This window comes from Centropristis striata, chromosome 6 (assembly GCF_030273125.1).
Source record: "Centropristis striata isolate RG_2023a ecotype Rhode Island chromosome 6, C.striata_1.0, whole genome shotgun sequence".
NCBI lineage: Eukaryota > Metazoa > Chordata > Actinopteri > Perciformes > Serranidae > Centropristis > Centropristis striata.
Genome location: NC_081522.1, coordinates 39,289,847 through 39,310,818, shown reverse-complemented (window position 1 = coordinate 39,310,818; position 20,972 = coordinate 39,289,847). Strand labels below are relative to the sequence as shown.

The following is a 20,972-nucleotide window of genomic DNA, read 5'->3' as shown; positions in this document are numbered from 1 at the left end:
TGTCTTTTTTGGTCATTTTGTGTCTTTTTCAAGACATTCAAAGATTTTGAATGCTTAAATATCATCTTTGCCATTCTTTCATGTGCTAATGTGCCCCTCTGATTAAACACTGGCCCCTCCTTGGCCCCCACAGTAAAACTGGTCTAGAACCGCCACTGCTGCGGAATAAATAGTCTGATCTCATCTTGAACCGTCTTGAACGCAGAGCGCTCTTATTTTGAAAGCTCCACCGGAAGCAGGTATTTGTTGACACCTTGCCCCCCCCCCCCCTCACCTCTCCTCCCTCCCTCATCTCTCACCGGTAGTTGTCATGGAGTCAGCCCCGGCGTCTGCTCCGGAGGTTGTTGCCATGGAGATCCCGGTGCGAGGAGCGCTCCCGGTGCTGGAGGAGGACCAGGAGGACTACCGGGCTACGCCGCTGCAGGCGTCCGAGGAGAGGCTGCGGTACCGGCGGGCAGGAGGCGGCAGGCGGCGGCGCGGCGTCCCGTTCTCCCGGAGCGGACACTACATGCTGATAGTGATCGGGGAGATCGGCACCGAGCTGCAGCTGGACGCCGCCAGGACGCTCCTAGAGCGGGGTGAGTCCCGGCGGAGCACCGCTCTCCTCTCTGGCTCTCATTATCCGCTGGTTCTGCTGGTTCTGCAGCCTGGTTCTGCTGGTTCAGGTGTTAAAGTGTCGGTAGAAGGTGAAGAGGAGAGCTGCGTGTTTTGACGCAATGGATGGAGAGGATGGAGGTAGAGCTGCTGCAGCACTGCACCATGGGACAGCAGCACGCTGGACCACTGCACAGCAAGTTTATATGCAGCAGAGCTTTAATACAGCATGAAGTTTATATGCAGCAGAGCTTTAATACAGCATGAAGTTTATACATGCTCCTCACTTTAATACAGCAGCATGTTACAAACAGCTTCTATCTGGTTTAATTAATAATGTTTTATAAAATAAATGCAGCAGAGCTTTAATACAGCATAATAAATATCTATTAAATAAAGTTTATACATGCAGCAGATATACAGCAGCGTGTTAACAAACAGCCTCCCTCTGGTTAATAAATAAAGTTTTACATGCAGCAGAGCTTTAATACAGCATAATAAATATCTATTAAATAAAGTTTATACATGCAGCAGATATACAGCAGCGTGTTAACAAACAGCCTCCCTCTGGTTAATAAATAAAGTTTTACATGCAGCAGAGCTTTAATACAGCATAATAAATATCTATTAAATAAAGTTTATACATGCAGCAGAGCTTTAATACAGCAGCTTGTTAACAATTCCTTTGCCTCTCATTGTTTTACACACGTTTTTATTACATTTTCGGTCAAGTTAAGTGCAAATTAAGCTAATTTTATTACTTTTTCAGGAAATTATGACATTATAGGGTGCTACAGACCTCCCTCTGGGTAATAAATACAGTTTAAAAATGAAGCTTTAATACAGCAGCATGTTAATAAACAGCCTCCATCTGGTTAATAAATAATGCAGACTGTGTCATCAACATGTCAATATAATACTAATTTTAGAGCACACATTAGAGCAACTTATAGATTATTTATATAATTGCTTTGGCTGTTATTATTTTATTTTGTAACATATTTATATTTGTTTTTATCAAGTGCAATGTACAGTAAAACAGTGGTTGAATGCAACCAAGTACTCAAGTAAAATTTTATTTATTTTTACTTTACTTGAGTATTTCCATTCTATTTTACTTTATCCTACTACTTCACTTAATTTAAGAGGCAAATATTGTACTTTTTGCAGCTTTAGTTACTATTTAGGTCAATATTTTACATAAAAACATATAAAATTAAAATAATTACACATTTTTATAAATTAAACCTCATAACAGTATATTAAGTAGTTAAAATGAGGACTCCCTGGACAACATTTAAATGCTGCTTTCATAAATGCACTAATAATAATAATAATAATAATAATAATAATCTAATAATATATCTGCATAACAAGTACTTTTACTTTTAACACTTTATGTGCATTTCGATGCTGATACTTTTGTATTTTAACTGAAGTAGTGCAGGACTTTTACTTGTAGTGGAGTAATTTCACAGTGTGGTATTAGTACTTTTAATGAAGTAAATTACAGTTTGTACCTCTTTGTGTCTGTTTATTAAAATAAACCCAAGTTAAACTGCAGTTAGTAATGAAGTGTCATGAAGTCATCAGTTCAGAGACACATAATAATTATTCTCAATCACAATCAGATTTATTTAGTATTATGCACTTACAAGGAATTTACAATAAAATTTACAACATACAATAAAATATAACAATATAAATATGCAATAAAAACTACTATAACAACAACCATAACATAACAAATATTATATAAAATAAAACAAAATAAGTACTAGAAAACTGTCTTGTTCAGTGTCCAATAAATAAATAACAAATATGCAAAAAAAAACCTAGAAAATTATACAGTATATATTATAAATAAATATGTGATTGACCAAAATAATCATGATAATGTTTTTTTGCCATAATTGCCATAAATCTTTAAAATCTACAGGCTGTTCTCATAAAAAAAAACCCCAAAAACATTACCTGTATAATAATAATGGCCGTAGTCAGAGTGGTTTGTGGACTGTGATTTTGAAGCCTCATTTGGGCGTTTTGCCCGTCGCCATATTGTTTTTTTGCAACCGGTGCATGTGCAGAACAGATCAGGAGCCTGAGTGATGCTACGTCATCAGCTAACGCTAACACTACATTTTAAAGGGACCAGAATCTTCCAGCTGACTTTGAAAAAGTGAAAACAGTGAAAAGGTCAAAGGTCAAAGATTTAAACACACAGAGCTGTGGTACTGACCTGTCAATCATACAGCAGCCCCGCCCTAACCCCTCCCCTGCTTCCTGCTCTGTTTGACTCTAACTGGGACCATCATTCACTAAATAAACATCATGTTGTGTTGAAGAAGACTTGAAGCTAAATATCGAGACCATAAACTCATTATGAGAATGTTTACTGAGGTCACAAATAAAGAGAGAAGTAAGATAATTTTCCTATTGATTTACATACAAACTGACTTCTTCCTGCAGCCAGTGAGTCGCCCCCTGCTGGCCGTTAGGGAGAATACAGGTTGAAGACACTGGCTTCACTTTTCAGGCCTGCAGGCTGCTGCTACAGTAGCTTTCTCCTTCCTGCTGGACTCTTATTTTGAAACTCTCAGTCAGGCTTCATTACTCAGCGTCCTGTCGCTGTGAGCAGCTTCACTGGTGAGTTTCTGTTTCTGAGACTCAGCAGGTTTACTGTTTCAGTCTGATCATCAATCTGTTTAAGATGCCAGACGACTCCACACACCTCCCCTCTGACCTGCTCCCAGCGCAAGGAGCCTCCTCCTCCTCCTCCTCCTCCTCTTCTTCCTCATCCTCCTCCTCCTCCTCCTCTTCTTCCTCATCCTCCTTGTTCTCTTCCTGCTCCTCCTGCTCCTCTTCCTCGTCTTCGTCCTTGTCTTCATCCTTCTCCTCCTCCTCCTCCTCCTCCTCCTCCTCCTCCTCCTCCTCGTCTTCATTGTTGTCCTCCTCGTCAGCCTCTTTATCCTCCTCCTCGTCCTCCTTCTCTCCTCTTCCTCTTCCTCCTCCTCCTTGTCCTCTTCCGGCTCCTCCTCCTCATCTTCGTCTTCGTCCTTCTCCTTGTCCTCCTCCTCCTCTTCCTCCTCCTCCTCCTCTTCCTCCTCCTCCTCCTCCTCCTCCTCATCCTCATGCTCCTCCTCGTCCTCCTCATCCTCCTCCTAATGCTCCTCCTCGTCCTCCTCCTGGTCTTTGTCCTCCTCTTCCTCCTCCTCCTCCTCCTCCTCCTCCTTGTTCTCTTCCTGCTCCTCCTCCTCCTCCTCCTGCTCCTCTTCCTCTTCCTTATCCTCGTCCTCATCTTTGTCCTCATTCTCGTCCTCGTCTTTGTCGTCCTCCTCCTCTTCATCATTGTCCTCCTTGTCATCCTCCTCCTCCTCCTCCTCCTCCTCCTCCTCCTCCTCCTCCTCCTCCTCCTCCTCCTCCTCCTCCTCCTCTCCTCCTCCTCCTCCTCCTGTTTAAGGAGTGACTCAGTGTGATGACCCTCCATTGACTCTGGTTCTGTGTTATTTAGCTGCAGGTCCTTCAACACGTCAGACACACAGAGTTTTATCTTACAGCCTCGAAAATAGAAAATGACACAGTAGGATAATAAATACTCTGTAATATAATATCTCCAGACTGAAAAAATGTTATATGAGGTGTTTGCTCTCATTTAGCTCTCAAAGTGCACCAGATTGATGATTTTTTTTCTTAAAAATTTACAAATTTGACCCCAGAGTCTCATAAAATCGTGTGAAACATCCACTGAACATTTGCTTATTTCTCTCATAACTTAAAACCAAGAGAAACAAATCTTCATCTGGTTCAAATATAGAGTTAAAAATCATAAAAATGTTACTTAAAACTGATACATAGAGGGTACTGAAAGTGATAGGACCCCAAAAAAACCCAGATTTCTCTGGTTTGAAAATTACAGGAAACATTTAGGATAATAAAAGTATAACAAAATGTAAAAACATAGGTCCGGACATTTTTAGACATTTTAATGTGGAACTGTTACATATTTTACTTTTTATAATTAATTCATGGTTTCAGCATCAGATGTGACATTTAACATGAGATCATTTCTGCTCTAACCAGATTAAATCTGGACAGAAAGTGTCTCAACCTTTTCTGTTCTGTCTCTTCACTCTTCATTCATGTTTAATGAGGCAGGATGAGGCTTTAATGGCTCTCTCCTGTTATTCCACTTTTGATACAGAAAATGTTTGCGTACGCTAAACTACTGAAGCAGCTTTTTAGCTCTCTTTAAATCTCTGAGCAAACCTCCAACAGAAGCCACAGAGAGCCGGGACCTTAAAAAGTCTCCATGCGGTTATTTCACAGGTTTAATGTTTCCCACAGTTAATGTGTTTATTCTTAAAGTGAAAGATATTTAAATGTGATCGGACAGTTCTGTCGTTCTTTAGTTACAGTTTTTCTTGGTGAATTTTAAAAATTTAACATGTCAAAAAATGTAAACAATTAATGCAAAAATAATATCTCTGGGCTGTCGTGAGTTTTAAAGATACTGTGAAGTTTCTGGTATAAAAAGAAACTAGAAGAGCTAAAGACTCCATTGGTACTAACGATCAATCAATCAATCATTCAAATTTTATTAATATAGCACCTTTCAAACCGATCCAGTGTTATTCAAAGGCCTCGAGAGATTAAAAAAGAAGCAAATATAATGTATATGATGGTTCGCCTGAAACAAGAGGGTCGGCTCCTCCAAAGACATGCAGCTTAGGTTTAATTGTCCCGTAGGAGTGAATGAGAGCCTGAATGGTTCTCTGCCTCGAGCCCCTTTCATAGTGCGATCCTGCCAGCTCTTCGCCTCAGGGCGTTCATCGTGATCCTGTGAAGGCAAAGTGATATTCTGCCCTTTCATAGTGCAGTGTGGCGTCAGGAAGGAGGTGGAGGAGACGATAGTCAGAGCAGCAGCAGTGCTGTCTCTTAAACCAAACACTCCTGACACAAAGAACACCTTTCATAGTGGTGTCATGCTTTATTGCTGGAAAGGTCTGTGCCAGCTCTTCTCCTTAGGGCGTTCATAGTGATCCTGCGAAGGCGTGATTTTCTACCCTTTCATGGTGCAGTCCGGCGTCGCGGAATGAGGTACACAGTAGCACAGTGCTAACAGGCTAACAGTTAGCTCTGTAGCAGTACAGTGTGTATGTGCTAACAGGCTAACAGTTAGCTCTGTAGCAGTACAGTGTGTATGTGCTGCTGCAGGAGGTGTTCACTTAGCGATCTCTGTTCGTTTACAACAAGTAAGCGTGCACAGTTAGCATGCCCGTTTGTTTACAATAAGCGACGGACACCGAGTGTACAGTTAGCACACTCGTTTGTTTACAATAAGCACCTGACACTCTGTGTACAGTTAGCATGCCAGTTTGTTTACAACAAGCACCTGACACTCTGTGTACACTTAGCATACTAGTTTGTTTACAACAAGCACTGGATACTCTGTGTACAGTTAGCATGCTGCTTTGTTTACAATAAGCGACGGACACTCTGTGTACAGTTAGCATACCCGTTTATTTACAATAAGCGACGGACACCACGTGTACAGTTAGCACACTGGTTTGTTTACAATAAGCACCTGACACTCTGTGTACAGTTAGCAATGCCGGTTTGTTTACAATAAGCACTGGATACTCTATGCACAGTTAGCATACTGGTTTGTTTACAATAAGCACCTGACACTCTACAGTTAGCACACTGGTTTGTTTACAACAAGCACGGGATACTCTGTGTACACTTAGCATGCTGGTTTGTTTACAACAAGCACTGGATACTCTGTGTACACTTAGCATACTGGTTTGTTTACAACAAGCGACGGGCACCATGTGTACAGTTTGTACACTGGTTCGTTTACAATAAGCACCTGACACTCTGTGTACAGTTAGCATGCCAGTTTGTTTACAACAAGCACCTGACACTCTGTGTACATTTAGCATACTGGTTTGTTAACAACAAGCACTGGATACTCTGCACAGTTAGCATGCTGGTTTGTTTACAATAAGCGATGGACACTCTGTGTACAGTTAGCATGCTGGTTTGTTTACAATAAGCGACGGACACTCTGTGTACAGTTAGCATGCTGGTTTGTTTACAATAAGCGACGGACACTCTGTGCACAGTTAGCATGCTGTTTGTTTACAACAAGCGACGGGCACCATGTGTACAGTTTGTACACTGGTTCGTTTACAATAAGCACCTGACACTCTGTGTACATTTAGCATACTTGTTTGTTAACAACAAGCACTGGATACTCTGCACAGTTAGCATGCTGGTTTGTTTACAATAAGCGATGGACACTCTGTGTACAGTTAGCACACTTGTTTGTTTACAACAAGCACTGGATACTCTGTGCACAGTTAGCATACTGTTTGTTTACAATAAGCGACAGACACTCTGTGTACAGCTAACAATGCCGGTTTGTTTACAATAAGCGGCCTGTTCAGGGAGTCCCGCCTCTCGCCAACACCAGCTGTGATCAGCTCCACGAGTCTTATAAACATTTCTCCATCTATTCTATTAATTTGCTCAGACTTTAAAGGCCCAGCTCCTTCACCGTGTGTTTGTCCTGAACCGTTTGGTTCTAGTGTCCCTGCACAGAACCCAGAGTTCTCTTCATTGTTCCTAGAAAATCCTAGAAATCCTGTTCCTAGAAAATGATCAAACAGCACAATCACGTCCCGACCTTGTGATCTGCAGGGGAAGACTCTGAGCCCAACACCTCTCAGGTTTAGCAGATGTGAGACCTGGAGGCAGAAAGAGAGAGAATGAGTGTGACTCGTGGAGCTTAGAGCCGTCGCCCTGTTCCCTCCGCGGTCCGGCCCTGAATCCAGATTCTCTGTTAGGTCTAACCTGATGAAGTGTCCCTGTCATCCTCTCTGTGAAGCTGTTCTGCAGCATTAAGCAGCTCAAATCTTTTGGCTGCTTCTCAAATGTAGGAAATGGTGAAATATTTTACACACAGAGCTGTTTAATGACTCATTCAGTAACTGCTGAGGTACGTGAGGACATATTTGTATTAATACCTTTATTATTAACATCCTCACACATTTGGAGCACCAGAGGACAAAGTATTACCAATATTTCAAATATAGTTTTCTCCACATGATAAACAGTCGTGGAAAAAATGATTAGACCACCTTGTTTTCTTCAATTTCTTGTTCATTTTATTGTCTGGTTCAACTAAAGGTTCATTTGTTTGGACAAATAAAATGATAACAACAAAAATAGCTGATAAGAGTTTTATTTAGAGCTGATATCTAGACATTTAACATGGTTTTATTCATAATGATTTGGTTATTATCAAGAATGTTTCAATGGCTGTAGATGTAAAAAAGACCAAAAAATGACGCAAAAAATTATCAAAATAGCAACAAATTGACCAAAAATAGATGTAAAAATTATCAAAAAAGACACAAAGTGATCAAAAATATATGTAAAATTACTAAAAAAAAAGACACAAAATGACCAAAAGGACACACAATGGCCAAAAATAGATGTAAAAATTTCTAAAAAAAAAAAAAAAAAAAAAAATGACACAAAATGAACAATAATAGATGTAAAAAATATTCAAAAAAGACACAAAATGACCAAAAATAGATGTAAAAATGACAAAAAAAGACACAAGAAAAGACACAAAATGACCAAAAAAGACACAAAATGACCAAAAATATAGTAATGGAAAAAATGATTAGACCGCCCTTGTTTTCTCTAATTACTTGTTCATTTTAATGTCTGGTACAACTAAAGGTTCATTTGTTTTTACAAATATAATGATAACAACAAAAATAGCTGATAAGAGTTTAATTTTAGAGCTGATATCTGATATAATAGAGCTATTTTTTCCATGGTTTTGTTGATAATGATTTGGTTATTATATATATAATAAAACCATGTTAAATGTCTAGATATCAGCTCTTAAATTAAACTCTTATCAGCTATTTTTGTTGTTATCATTATATTTGTCCAAACAAATGAACCTTTAGTTGAACCAGACATTAAAATGAACTAGAAACTTTTTTCCATGACTTTACATATTGAACTATTTCCATGTCACGTCTGGTCCTCTCCCCTCTGCTCTGTGTAAACATCACTGCAGTGATTCTGTCTGAGCCGAGTCATTCTCATCCCTAAACAGACATTTCAGTCTTAAACTTGGTTTAGATGTGTGACAGTGATGAGCAGATTGAGATCCTCCAGGATCAGGATGAACCAGCAGCTTGTAATTATTATATTATTATTGGTGAGGTCGTTCACAGGAAGAAGTTTTATCCTAAGTTAACAGCAGTGACACAGCATTTCTAGGAGCAGACTGCAGTCTGCAGCCGGGAACATATTCTCCTCAGTTAAGGGCGAAACAAGGTCTTCAAACTCTTCTTAGTGAAAGAGATTTAAGATCAGAGCTGAAGGAAAATATAATAATATAATCATCTCATATCTGACTCCAACTGAAGAATCCACAAGTGGAAAAGATGAGAAACGATTCGTTGGTGCATCAGATCTGACACCAGCTCCTCTGAAGAGTGTGTGTGTGTGTGTGTGTGTGTGTGTGTGTGTGTGTACTATGACTTCATAAGATATGAAACATTTGATTAATAAAAAAGATAATGATGAGACTGATTAATAATTGAAAATAATTTAATTATTAGGCCGAAATCCTGCAATGGGGTAGAAGATTTCTAGTAGAAGTGAAGCTGGGGAATTTTGGAAATATTCCCAATCAGAAACTTTCCATGGGAATTATGGGAATAAAAGGGAATTTATTGTGAATTAACTGGTAACTGGGGGTAATTTAAACAATCTGTATCATATCCAAAAATATATATAAACAAAAAAATGATACAATTAAAAAAATGTAATTGAAAAAAAAAAGAGGTGTTTTTTTTACATTTGCTGAAAAAGGTTTGATGCATTAAATTGGACATGGAAACTTGTGTAAAAGACTTTAGAGAAAAGCTTTGTTTTTACGTGGTGACGTCATGAAGAAGTCGTGCTCCGGAGCTTTAATGACTCCAGAGGTTAAAGTTCACATCTCTCTCTCTCCCTGCAGGGATCCGGTCCTGGGACGTGGACCTGAAGATCTGTGATCTGGACCAGCAGCTGCAGCTGTTCATCACCCGGCACTCGGCCCACTTCTCCTCCGAGGTCAGAGGTCAGTAAGACACGCGGTTATTATTAGTAACACCTTGGATCCACTGTGGAGGAGATCCACTGAGATCTGATGGAAACACTCAGCTGTGTTACCTGATAGATGTTTATGTTCCTCCTGCTGCGAGGAGGAGGAGGAGGAGGAGGAGGAGGAGGATTTAAATGATCAGAAACTAAAGAAGCTGCTGTTCTCTGACTGCAGAGACTCTTTTATTCCTCTTTTGTTCCTTTTTTGTATTCTTGGTATAAAGCTCAGACTGGCTGGTCTGACTGTGTTCTTGCTGTCTGCAGGTTTTGTGATGTTTTGTCACATGATTTTTAGGTTTCTGGGTCAGTCTGAATAACCACAAAGGAAAAAAAACAAAAAAGGGACAGAAGCATATGAAAGAAAATGAAAAAAAAAACAAACATAGATCCAAACACCATCAGAAAAAAGAAAAGAAAATACATTTAAAAGAAAAAGAAAAATGTGCATGTGTCTGTATCAGTGTGTGTGTGTATGTGTGTATTATTGTGTGTGTATGTGTGTGTATGTATGTGTGTGTGTCTGTATCAGTGTGTGTGTATGTGTGTATTATTGTGTGTGTATGTGTGTGTATGTGTGTGTGTGTGTGTGTGTGTCTGTGTGTGTGTGTGTGTGTCTGTCTGTGTGTGTGTGTGTGTGTGTGTGTGTGTGTCTGTCTGTGTGCGTGCATGTGTCTGTATCAGTGTGTGTGTGTGTATGTGTGTATTATTGTGTGTGTATGTGTGTGTATGTATGTGTGTGTGTGTGTCTGTGTGTGTCTGTGTGTGTGCGTGTGTATGTATCAGTCTGTGTGTGTGTGTGTGTGTGTGTGTGTGTGTGTATGTATCAGAGTGTGTGTGTGTGTGTGGATGTGTGCGTGTGTGTGTGTGTGTATGTGTGTCTGTATCTGTGTGTGTGTGTGTGTGTGTGTGTGTGTGTGTGTGTGTGTGTGTGTGTGTTAGGGCTCTGAGCCCAGTTTGAAGTACAAAAGATGCTGAATAGTGAATTATTTCAATCATCTTCCAGGTGAAGGCCTGATGACACACACACACACACACACACACACACACACACACACACACAGAGTGTTGCAGCTCTGGTGTGAGAGCTCAGCAGCAGTCAGCAGAAAGTGACACAGCGTTTCTGTTAACGATGAGATGAAACAGGAAACAGGAAGAAGCTCCAGTCAGCTGTGACTCACCTTCACTCACCTGTTCACTGGATCAACCAGCTCATTAACCCTCTCACCTTCACTCACCTGTTCACTGGTACAACCAGCTCATTAACCCTCTCACCTTCACTCACCTGTTCACTGAATCAACCAGCTCATTAACCCTCTCACCTTCACTGTGACTCATCACATCACAAACACCTCAGCTCTCAACACAACCTTTATTTACTTCACCTCAGGGGACAAAAACATGTTATAAAATGAAAAGAACATCAAATCTCCTTCATTCATCACAGAAAGAAACTGTAAAAACAGACAATAACCTCAGAGTTTGAACTTTCCAACAGTCTTCTGTTATAAAAAGTGACCAAAACTTGTGTTAAATGTTGATAGCAGTGTCAGAATCTCTTTATTCTACATGTGTTTACACACACCCGAGAGGAGAGGACAGGAGAGGCTGTTTACACAGAGCAGAGAGGAGAGGACAGGAGAGGAGAGGCTGTTTACACAGACTAGAGAGGAGAGGACAGGAGAGGCTGTTTACACAGAGCAGAGAGGAGAGGACAGGAGAGGAGAGGCTGTTTACACAGACTAGAGAGGAGAGGACAGGAGAGGCTGTTTACACAGAGCAGAGAGGAGAGGACATGAGAGGAGAGGCTGTTTACACAGACTAGAGAGGAGAGGAGAGGCTGTTTACACAGACTAGAGAGGAGAGGACAGGAAAGGAGAGGCTGTTTACACAGACTAGAGAGGAGAGGAGAGGCTGTTTACACAGACTAGGGAGGAGAGGACAGGATAGGAGAGGCTGTTTACACAGACTAGAGAGGAGAGGACAGGAGAGGAGAGGCTGTTTACACAGACTAGAGAGGAGAGGAGAGGCTGTTTACACAGACTAGAGAGGAGAGGACAGGAGAGGAGAGGCTGTTTACACAGAGCAGAGAGGAGAGGACAGGAGAGGCTGGAAACATGACAATAATGTGGAGAAAAATAATTTTTACAACTTCCAGGACACTTGTGTTCACCTGGAAATGTGTGTTTATATATACATTCTGTTTTATACGCATTTAAAAAAAAAATTATTAGAGAAATTCATCTTTTTTTTCTGGTTTCTGTGATTCTCACTGTGTTATTCTGCACAAAGACTGTTTGAGCTGCAGCACTTATAGATGATATAGATTTTATATTTATATGTTGCAGTGAAACTGGAGGACACAGAGAGTTAAATGTGACCTGAAGCTGCTCGTTGGGCTTCACAGGGTTCATTATTTTGTCATCATATTGCTCAGAGAGCGGCTGTATTGATTTCTAAATGGTATATTGTGTTTCTGTGCTGTAAGATAACTCTGGAGGGAGAGGACGGCCTGTTAGTGTCCTCGTCCTGCAGACGGGACGCCTCGTCCTGCAGCTCTGCATGATGCTGCTGTTTCTGTCAGCAGCAGAAACATAAACAATATTTACCAAAAACAAACATCACATGGATGTGATGGACTGCAAACAAAAGTCATTTTAAAAATATAATTTAAATGAAAATACAGTCATGGAAAAAAATATTAGACCACCATTGTTTTCTCTGATTTCTTGTTAATTTTAATGCCTGGTACAACTAAAGGTTCATTTGTTTGGACAAATATAATGATAACAACAAAAATAGCTGATAAGAGTTTAATTTAAGAGCTGATATCTAGACATTTAACATGGTTTTATTCATAATGATTTTGGTTATTATCAAGAATGTTTCCATGACTGTAGATGTAAAAATGACTAAAAAAAGACACAACATGATCGAAATAGAAACAAATTGACCAAAAATAAATGTAAAAATGATCAAAAAAGACACAAATTGACCAAAAATAGATGTAAAAATGATCAAAAAGACACAAAATGACCAAAAATAAATGTAAAAATTACCAAAAAAAAGAAAAAAATAATCGAAATAGAAACAAATTGACCAAAAATAGATTAAAAATAAATTTGATTATTTTTACATCTATTTTTTTTTCAATTTGTGTCTTTTTTGACCATTTTTACATCTACTTTTGGTCAATTTGTTTCTATTTCGATCATTTTTGGTCTTTTTTTAGTCATTTTCACATCTACAGTCATGGAAACATTCTTAAAAACCAAAATCATTATGAATAAAACCATGTTAAATGTCTAGATATCAGCTCTTAAATTAAACTCTTATCAGCTATTTTTGTTGTTATCATTAAATTTGTACCAGGTATTAAAATAAACAATAAATCAGAGAAAACAAGGGTGTAATAATTGTTTCCATGACTGTATTTCATTTAAATCATATTAGTAAAACTACTGTTGTCAGCAGAGCCTCGTCCTCTCCCTGACTCACCAACCAGGAGGAGAGTCTCCTCCTGCTCCTCGCAGCCTGTTCACAGATAAATGGAGGCTGATCAATACACTCGATTCCCTCTGATCCTCCAGAGTTTATCAGCTGATCAGCTCCTTCAACTTATCACCTCGTGTCCAGGAACCAGCCGAGTGCTGCTGCTGCCGTTTTCCCACAATAGACATTTTTCCTCCAACCTGAAGCAACGTGATCCCTGATCTGTTATCTGTTATCTATTATCTATGCCTGCAGAGATCCATCCCATCACTCTGCATTCAGGAGGTATTGATCCGCCCCGGAGCTGCACTGAGAGTGTGTGACACTACCTCTGTGTGTGTGTGTGTGTGTGTGTGTGTTCTTGTACTCCCTACATAGTGAGGACCGGAACACGTTTTTAACCAACAGAGTGAGGACATTTTTGCAAAGTGAGGACATTTTGGCCGGTCCTCACTTCTTTAAAGGTTTTTTTTTTAGATTTCAGACTTTGTTTTAAGGGTTAAAGGTTACATGATAATGATAATTAACTGAAACTGTATTGTGTGGTTAACTACACAACTAACTAACTAAAATGATGGTGAAAATGTCCTTCGTTTTCGTCTTTGTCAACTTTTTTCATACATAATGAAGATGGATCAGACAAAGGAAATAAAGGCAAAATTTACTGTGACCTCTTTTAATCTCCCACCCAACAAATACCCCATTACAAAACACTACAACTAATACAAACTAAACTAAAACTAAAGCATTTCATAAAATAAATACTAAACAAAAACTAGCAAATTCACTCTAACAACTAATTAAAACTAACTGAATTTGAAAAGAAAAATTCACAACGAAATTAAAACTAATGAAAAATTAAAAACTATTATAACCTTGCAAGGGAATTCACTGTTCCAATGAGGGTCCTCAAAAAGATAGAAGTACAAGAATGTGTGTGTGTGTGTGTGTGTGTGTGTGTGTGTGTGTGTGTGTAATCGATACTCTGGGCCTCAGACACCTCACTGTCTTTTACTGCGTTTTTTAATGATGTGTCTTATCAGCACACTGTGACTCTCCAACAGCAGTACTGTAGAATATGATTATGTAGGTTGATACTGAGATTTATATCATGTCCATAATACTTTCTGTTGATTTTGAGAGAAACTATGACTGTTTTTATAAAATACTCAGTTACAAGAAGGTGTTAAAATAAGATATTTTTCTTTATGCAAATAAAAAGCTGAGTTTACTGACATTATTTTCATATTTTTTAGCTCACTTTATAACTTTTTATTGTTATTATTATTTATTTATTTGCTATAATTTATTAGTGTATGTATATATATATATAATGATGAGGTAAAATGACCAAAAAAGACACCAATGACCACAAAATTATTTAAAAAAAAGACACAAATTGACCAGAAAAGACACAAAATGACAAAAAAAAAGAGACAAAATGACCAAAAAAGACACAAAATGACCCAAAAAAGAAACAAAATTACCAAAAAAAGAAACAAAATGACTAAAAAAAGACACAAAATGTCAAAAAAAGAAAAAATATGACCAAAAAAGACAAAAAATGACCAAAAAAGACACAAAATGACTAAAAAAAGACACAAAATGACTAAAAATAGACACAAAATGTCAAAAAAAAGAAAGAAAATGACCAAAAAAGAAACAAAAAGACACAAAATGACAAAAAAAAACACAATGACCAAAAAAAGACATTAAGTGACACAAAAGACTAAAACACATGAACAGTTTAACACAGTGGAGACAGAGCTGACTTCCAAAATGATTTGGCGACCCCCAGAAATTATCTCACTCATTTTAGAATGGCTGCCTTAGAGAACCCCACTTTGAGTTTTATGACCTGAAGAGTTAGTAGAAATGTTCTCAATTAGAGCAGCTTGTTACCATGGTGAGTTTATAGATGAAAGGATACACATAAGTGGAATAAATGAGCTGTTTGTGTGTGTTTCTCACTCATATCACCACTTAAAGCTCCTGAACATGTTAAAGTCGTAGAAGAAGACTTCTCTACTTGTGAATTCAGCGTCTGGTTGCTGTGGTTCTAGTCTGAGATGAGTTCTGAGGTCTCTGCGGGTCGATGCTTCTTATCTGCTCTTGTAAAGTAACAACAGCACTTTAATCTGAGCTTATCAGGAGTTTTTAAATGGGCAGAATACAGGAAACATTTCTAACTCTGTTATTATTCATAATAACACAACAGGCTGATAATCAGAATAGTTGAATTATATCTTCAAATTTCACACTACACTGCTTTTTAATAAACATTTCCATGGCCCTGTGTACCTGCAGAGAATAAGAAAACTGGTTTCTGTTCCCGTTGTCGTGACGATGAACAAGGTCACATCACAACACTGTAAAAAATGTCTGTATGTAAAAGATTTTACGGTGAAAAACTGTTAAATCACGACAGTAAAAGACATAAAATGATAAATTAGTTAATTCAGTTTCAGTAACAATGAAACACTGTAAATGTAAATATCAGCCAAAACTGTATTTTTTACAGTTTTGTTTTTTGAAAAATACATTACTCCACTGTAAAATACACTGTAAAATGTATTTAATGTAGTAATATACAAGCCATCACTGTAATTTTTGCATTTATCTTTTGTAAAATACTTTTTCTCACTGTTAAATGTACTAAACATCTCTAACAAAAATATACTGTAATATTTAATGGTAAAATCTTTAATTTATGTGAGTTTATTGAGTTCTTTGTAACACAACTAAAAATAAATATCGAAGCTGCAGTCACATAAACGTCGTCATAGATTTTCTTTATTGATCTGAGATCTAAAATTCTCCTCCGTGATCATTTTCCATTTAATGGCTTCATTTAATCTGAGAGTGATGACGCAGCAGAAACACAGTCAGCTGTTTCACTTTTACAAAGATAAAGAGCACAACAACATGAAAATATGTGACATATTAAAATATATATGTGTTGTTTTAAAGAGTAAATAGTGCTTTAGGTTTTATTGTGTAATGTTTGTTTATTTATAGTAACAGAAAGGTTTATTTACCTGTTTATCTTTATTATAAACATTAGACAGAGACGCCTGGTGGTGAGTTCAGGAACTGCAGCCATGACTTTAGAGTTTAGGACGGAAACTCAACCACAGAACACACACACACACACACACACACACACACACACACACACACACACACACACACACTGGGTGAGGAGGCCGTGGATTAGTGTCAGCGATTTACTCTGATTAACCTCCCACACTGAACTCACAACGCTCTGTGTGTGTGTTTGTGTGTGTGTGTGTGTGTGTGGTGATTTGCCTAAAACTTAACTCTATAGTCTTAAAGGGCTATTTTGTCCATTTTTGGATCATTTTCAAGTATTTTCGTGTCTTTGTAAGTCATTTTGTGTCTTTTTTGGTAATTTTGTGTCTGTTGTTGTGTCTTTTTTTTGTCATTTTGTTTCTTCTGTGGGGTTTTTTGTGTCTTTTTTTAAGTCTTTTTGTGTCTTCTTTTGCTCTGCCTTGTTTTTACGTCCTGATGTGATGAAAAAGCCATGCTTTGGCGCTTTGGTGCTTTTGGAGACTTTTGCAGAGCTTCTTTCTTTGCTTTTTAACTTTTTCACTGGTTTAGTTCTGAAATGTTCTTAATTGCTTCATGCAAAATGAATTTTAGATAAAACTTTCCGAGTTATGAAAGTGCAGAACATGAAATAAATTCTTACACATTCATGGTCCTCCAGAGGAGTCACGTCAGCTAAATGACCGTTTCTATGTTGCATTGAGTTGATGCAGTGACGTTATGGAGTTTATTTAATGTCTTTGTTTCAGTTTGAGAGCAGCGTTGCTAAAATGCTTGAGAAGCTCCTCTCAGTGAGCAGTAAGTGAGCGCTGACAGTGAGCAGCGTGTCGAGGCTGATGATCACTGCAGATACTTTAACATGTTTATGAAGAGAATTGAACAAAGCAGAGAGAGAGAATGATAATTAGACTACAGCAGCAGAAACAGGCTCAACGTCCCACAGGGAGGAGATGAAGAGAGAGAGAGAGAGAGAGAGAGAGAGAGAGAGAGAGAGAGAGAGAGAGAGAGAGAGAGAGAGAGACAGAGAGAGAGAGACAGAGAGAGAGAGAGAGAGAGGGAGGGAGGTAGAAGTGATGTCTCTCTCTCTCTCTCTGTGGGCGGAGAGAAAGGGAGAAGTAAAAGAATCAGTGGGAATAAACTCGATGTAATTCATTACGTGGCGATCCTCCCTCCCACACACACACACACACACACACAGACACACAGACACACACACACACACACAGAGACACAGACACACAGACACACACACACACACACACACACACACACACACACACACACACACACACACAGACACACACACACACACACACACACACACACACACACACACACACACACATACACACACGCACACACAGGGACACACACACACAGACACACACACACAGGGACACACACACACACGTACACACACACAGACACACACACACACACACACACACAGGGACACACACACACAGACACACACACACACAGACACACACACACACAGACACAGACGTACACACACACACACAGACACACACACACACACAGACACACACATACACAGACAGACAGACAGACAGACACACACACACACACACACACACACACACACACACACGGACACACATACACAGACAGACAGACAGACACACACACACACACACACACACAGACACACACACACACACACACACACACACACAGACATATACACACACACGTACACACACACACACACACACACACAGAGACACAGACGTACATACACACACACACACACACACAGACAGGGACACACACGGACACACACACAGACACACACACACACACACTCTCCTTTATAAGAGGCTTCCTGCTCTCACCTCTGTAGAGAAAAGAAGACATCAGTGAACCAGGAGACGACAGGTTTAATCAGGGGGAGCTACTAGGTCTAAGGATATAAATGATGAGATTATAGATTATAGATTATAGTATCTGTGAGATCTGCTTAAACCCACAAATGCACCGATACACATATATGACACACGACACTGTACAGCCATGGAAAATTTTTTTAGATTAGATTATTAGACTCAATAATAACCAAAATCATTATTAAGAAAACCCTGAAAAATGTCTAGATATCAGCTCTTAAATTAAACTCTTATCAGCTATTTTTGTTGTTATCATTATATCTGTCCAAACAAATGAACCTTTAGTTGTACCAGGCATTAAAATGAACTAGAAACTGAAGAAAACAAGGTGGTCTAATCATTTTTCCCATGACTGTATTTTTTGTTGTTGTCTTTTTTTGGTCACTTTTAGCCACTAAATGAAGGACACACTGTTTAATGACCTGTGTGTGTGCGAACGAACCAGCACTGTGTTAATTTCCGTTCCCTTTAGGCCTTTTCCCAGATACATAAAAGAATAAAAACATAACTGACATTGTGACCAGAGAGATTTAAATATGTTTCCAACAGATTCTCCCGGACTAATAATTACCAGCTGACAGAAACCCAGAAACAAAAAACTCAATTAATGAATGAAAAGATGATTTAGTGTGAAAAGCTCTGCCTTCAATAATTACAAAAGTCTTCATAAAATATAATAAAACCTTTGGTTGTGTAAGAAAGGCACACACACACACACACACACACACACACACTCTCTCAGGTGGAGGTGCTGCAGGCTGATTACGGTTCTGTGGAGCCAGTTTTCAGTTCTCTGTTCGTGGCTGTTGCCGTGGCGACCTCTCCATCCCTGTGACACGCTGAAGCCCTGAAGGCGTCGGAGATGAAAAGGTTAAACAGGCCGAATGATCTTTACCATAAATCCTGACTGAGGTGAAGGAAGGCCGAGCCCGGTGGAGGAAACTATAAATGTAGTTTTAAAGCTCAGAAATACTTTAACACAGTTTAACATCTTTATCTCACATCTCTCTCCCAGCGGGCATTACAAGTTACAATGACAAGATTTAATGTCCCGACCTGTAAAAAGTAAGATTTTAAAATGTTTTTTGATCTATATACACTACTAAGTTTTAGAACACACCAACTTTTCCAGAATTTAATTGAAAATGATGCAGTTTAATGTCTCAGTGTACTCTGAAATTAATGCACATTTGCAACATTTAAAATTCTTTATTGAGCATGATAGTGTTTTGAAAATAAAAAAAAGATTCAAAATCACATTTTATGTTGAACTAAAGGACAAAAAAAAGACACAAAATGACTAAAAAAAGACAAAATGACAAAAAAAGACACAAAAAGACACGAAATGACTAAAAAAAGACACAAAATGACTTACAAAGACATGAAAAGAATTCAAAAATGGACAAAATAGCCCAAGACTCCATAGAGTTAAGTTGTTAACCCATTTCTTGTTCCCTGAAAAAGGCCTACTTGTATAATTCTGAAATGTACATTATATTTTACCTTTTTTTATTTACCTCTGGCAGTTCACCACTTACCTTTGGACCCTTTCAAGCTGTTCATTTGACTTGAACTGCTTGAATTTCAATAAAAAACTGGAAAAATTGGGGTGTTCTAAAACTTTTGACCGGTATTGTATATATAAATATAGACATGGATAAAATATGTGTGTGTGTATTTTAGACACAGGGTGAATACAGATTTATTTAGACAATAACTTAACACAAAATGATGTAAATATGTCCCTGTAACATGCTGATGAACAGATTTAGAGTTGAACAAATGTCTCACATTCCTTTAGCTTGTTTTTATTGCTCTTCTACTGTACAACATTCATGTCCAAGCCAACGATCAGCAGAGATCCAGAGTTCAGCTCCAGTGATCAGATCTGCAGCTCACACAGCCACTAAAGCTGTTTGTGTCTCTGAAAAGACTTTTAGAGAACTTTATTTATTCATTTGTTGCACATAAATAAGATATTAGCTTGTAAATATTGAACCTTCGGGTCTCTGGTATCACTGCAGGATCTACTCCATCTGTTAAAATATATATGTTTCACTTGTGAGAAATAGTCAAACAATAAAGACCTCACATGTTGAGAAAACTGAGATGAAATAAATCAAAATAACCCTCCTCAGCCAGGACAGATATACCTGTACACCTGCTCTTAATATTTAATTTAAGTTAATATTTGTTGTAGATGTTTTATAGTGTGTCACTCACAAGTTTTATACTTTATTTATCTCCTGATTCGCCATGGAGTTAAAATCTGTTTTATTGTGTCTGAACACCAAAAAGACCACAAACATCTTTCTACATTTATAACAAATTAAAATAAAAGCTTTTTCTTTGTCATTTCCATTCAGTCCCATGTGAAGCTGATCATTGCTGAGTGCAGCTTTGATCTGAATGACATCATTTACATTTTCCTTTAATCATCTAACCTAATAAAACATTGACCGGTGTTCAGTGGACACAATCATGTTCTGGGATATTAAATAATGAATTTATCACCAGGATAGTCTATATACAGACACAAATAATAGGCTAATCAATAAATAATATAACATAGAGGCATTCCCGTGTCCCTTAGCAGGACACAGTTCACATATAAATACAGAATGCAGCTTGTTATTCATGTACAGCTCTTTGTTAAACAGAGAATTTTTTAAATATTTTAAAAATATTTTTGTGTCTTTTTTAGTAATTTTGTGTCTTTTTTTGGTCATTTTGTTT

The 20,972-nt window shown here is 38.3% G+C and overlaps 1 protein-coding gene across 1 annotated transcript in view; it reads left to right on the top strand.

Moving 5' to 3' along the window:
• The first annotated feature begins 451 nt into the window (after positions 1-451).
• Positions 452-20,972, top strand: part of map1ab (microtubule-associated protein 1Ab) — a 99,729-nt gene continuing 79,208 nt past the window's right edge. Inside the window, exons 1-2 of the mRNA XM_059335048.1 lie at positions 452-578; positions 9,647-9,748. Of these exons, the coding sequence (XP_059191031.1) occupies positions 509-578; positions 9,647-9,748 (172 nt within the window). The 5' untranslated portion in view covers positions 452-508. The remainder of the gene's footprint in view (positions 579-9,646; positions 9,749-20,972) is intronic.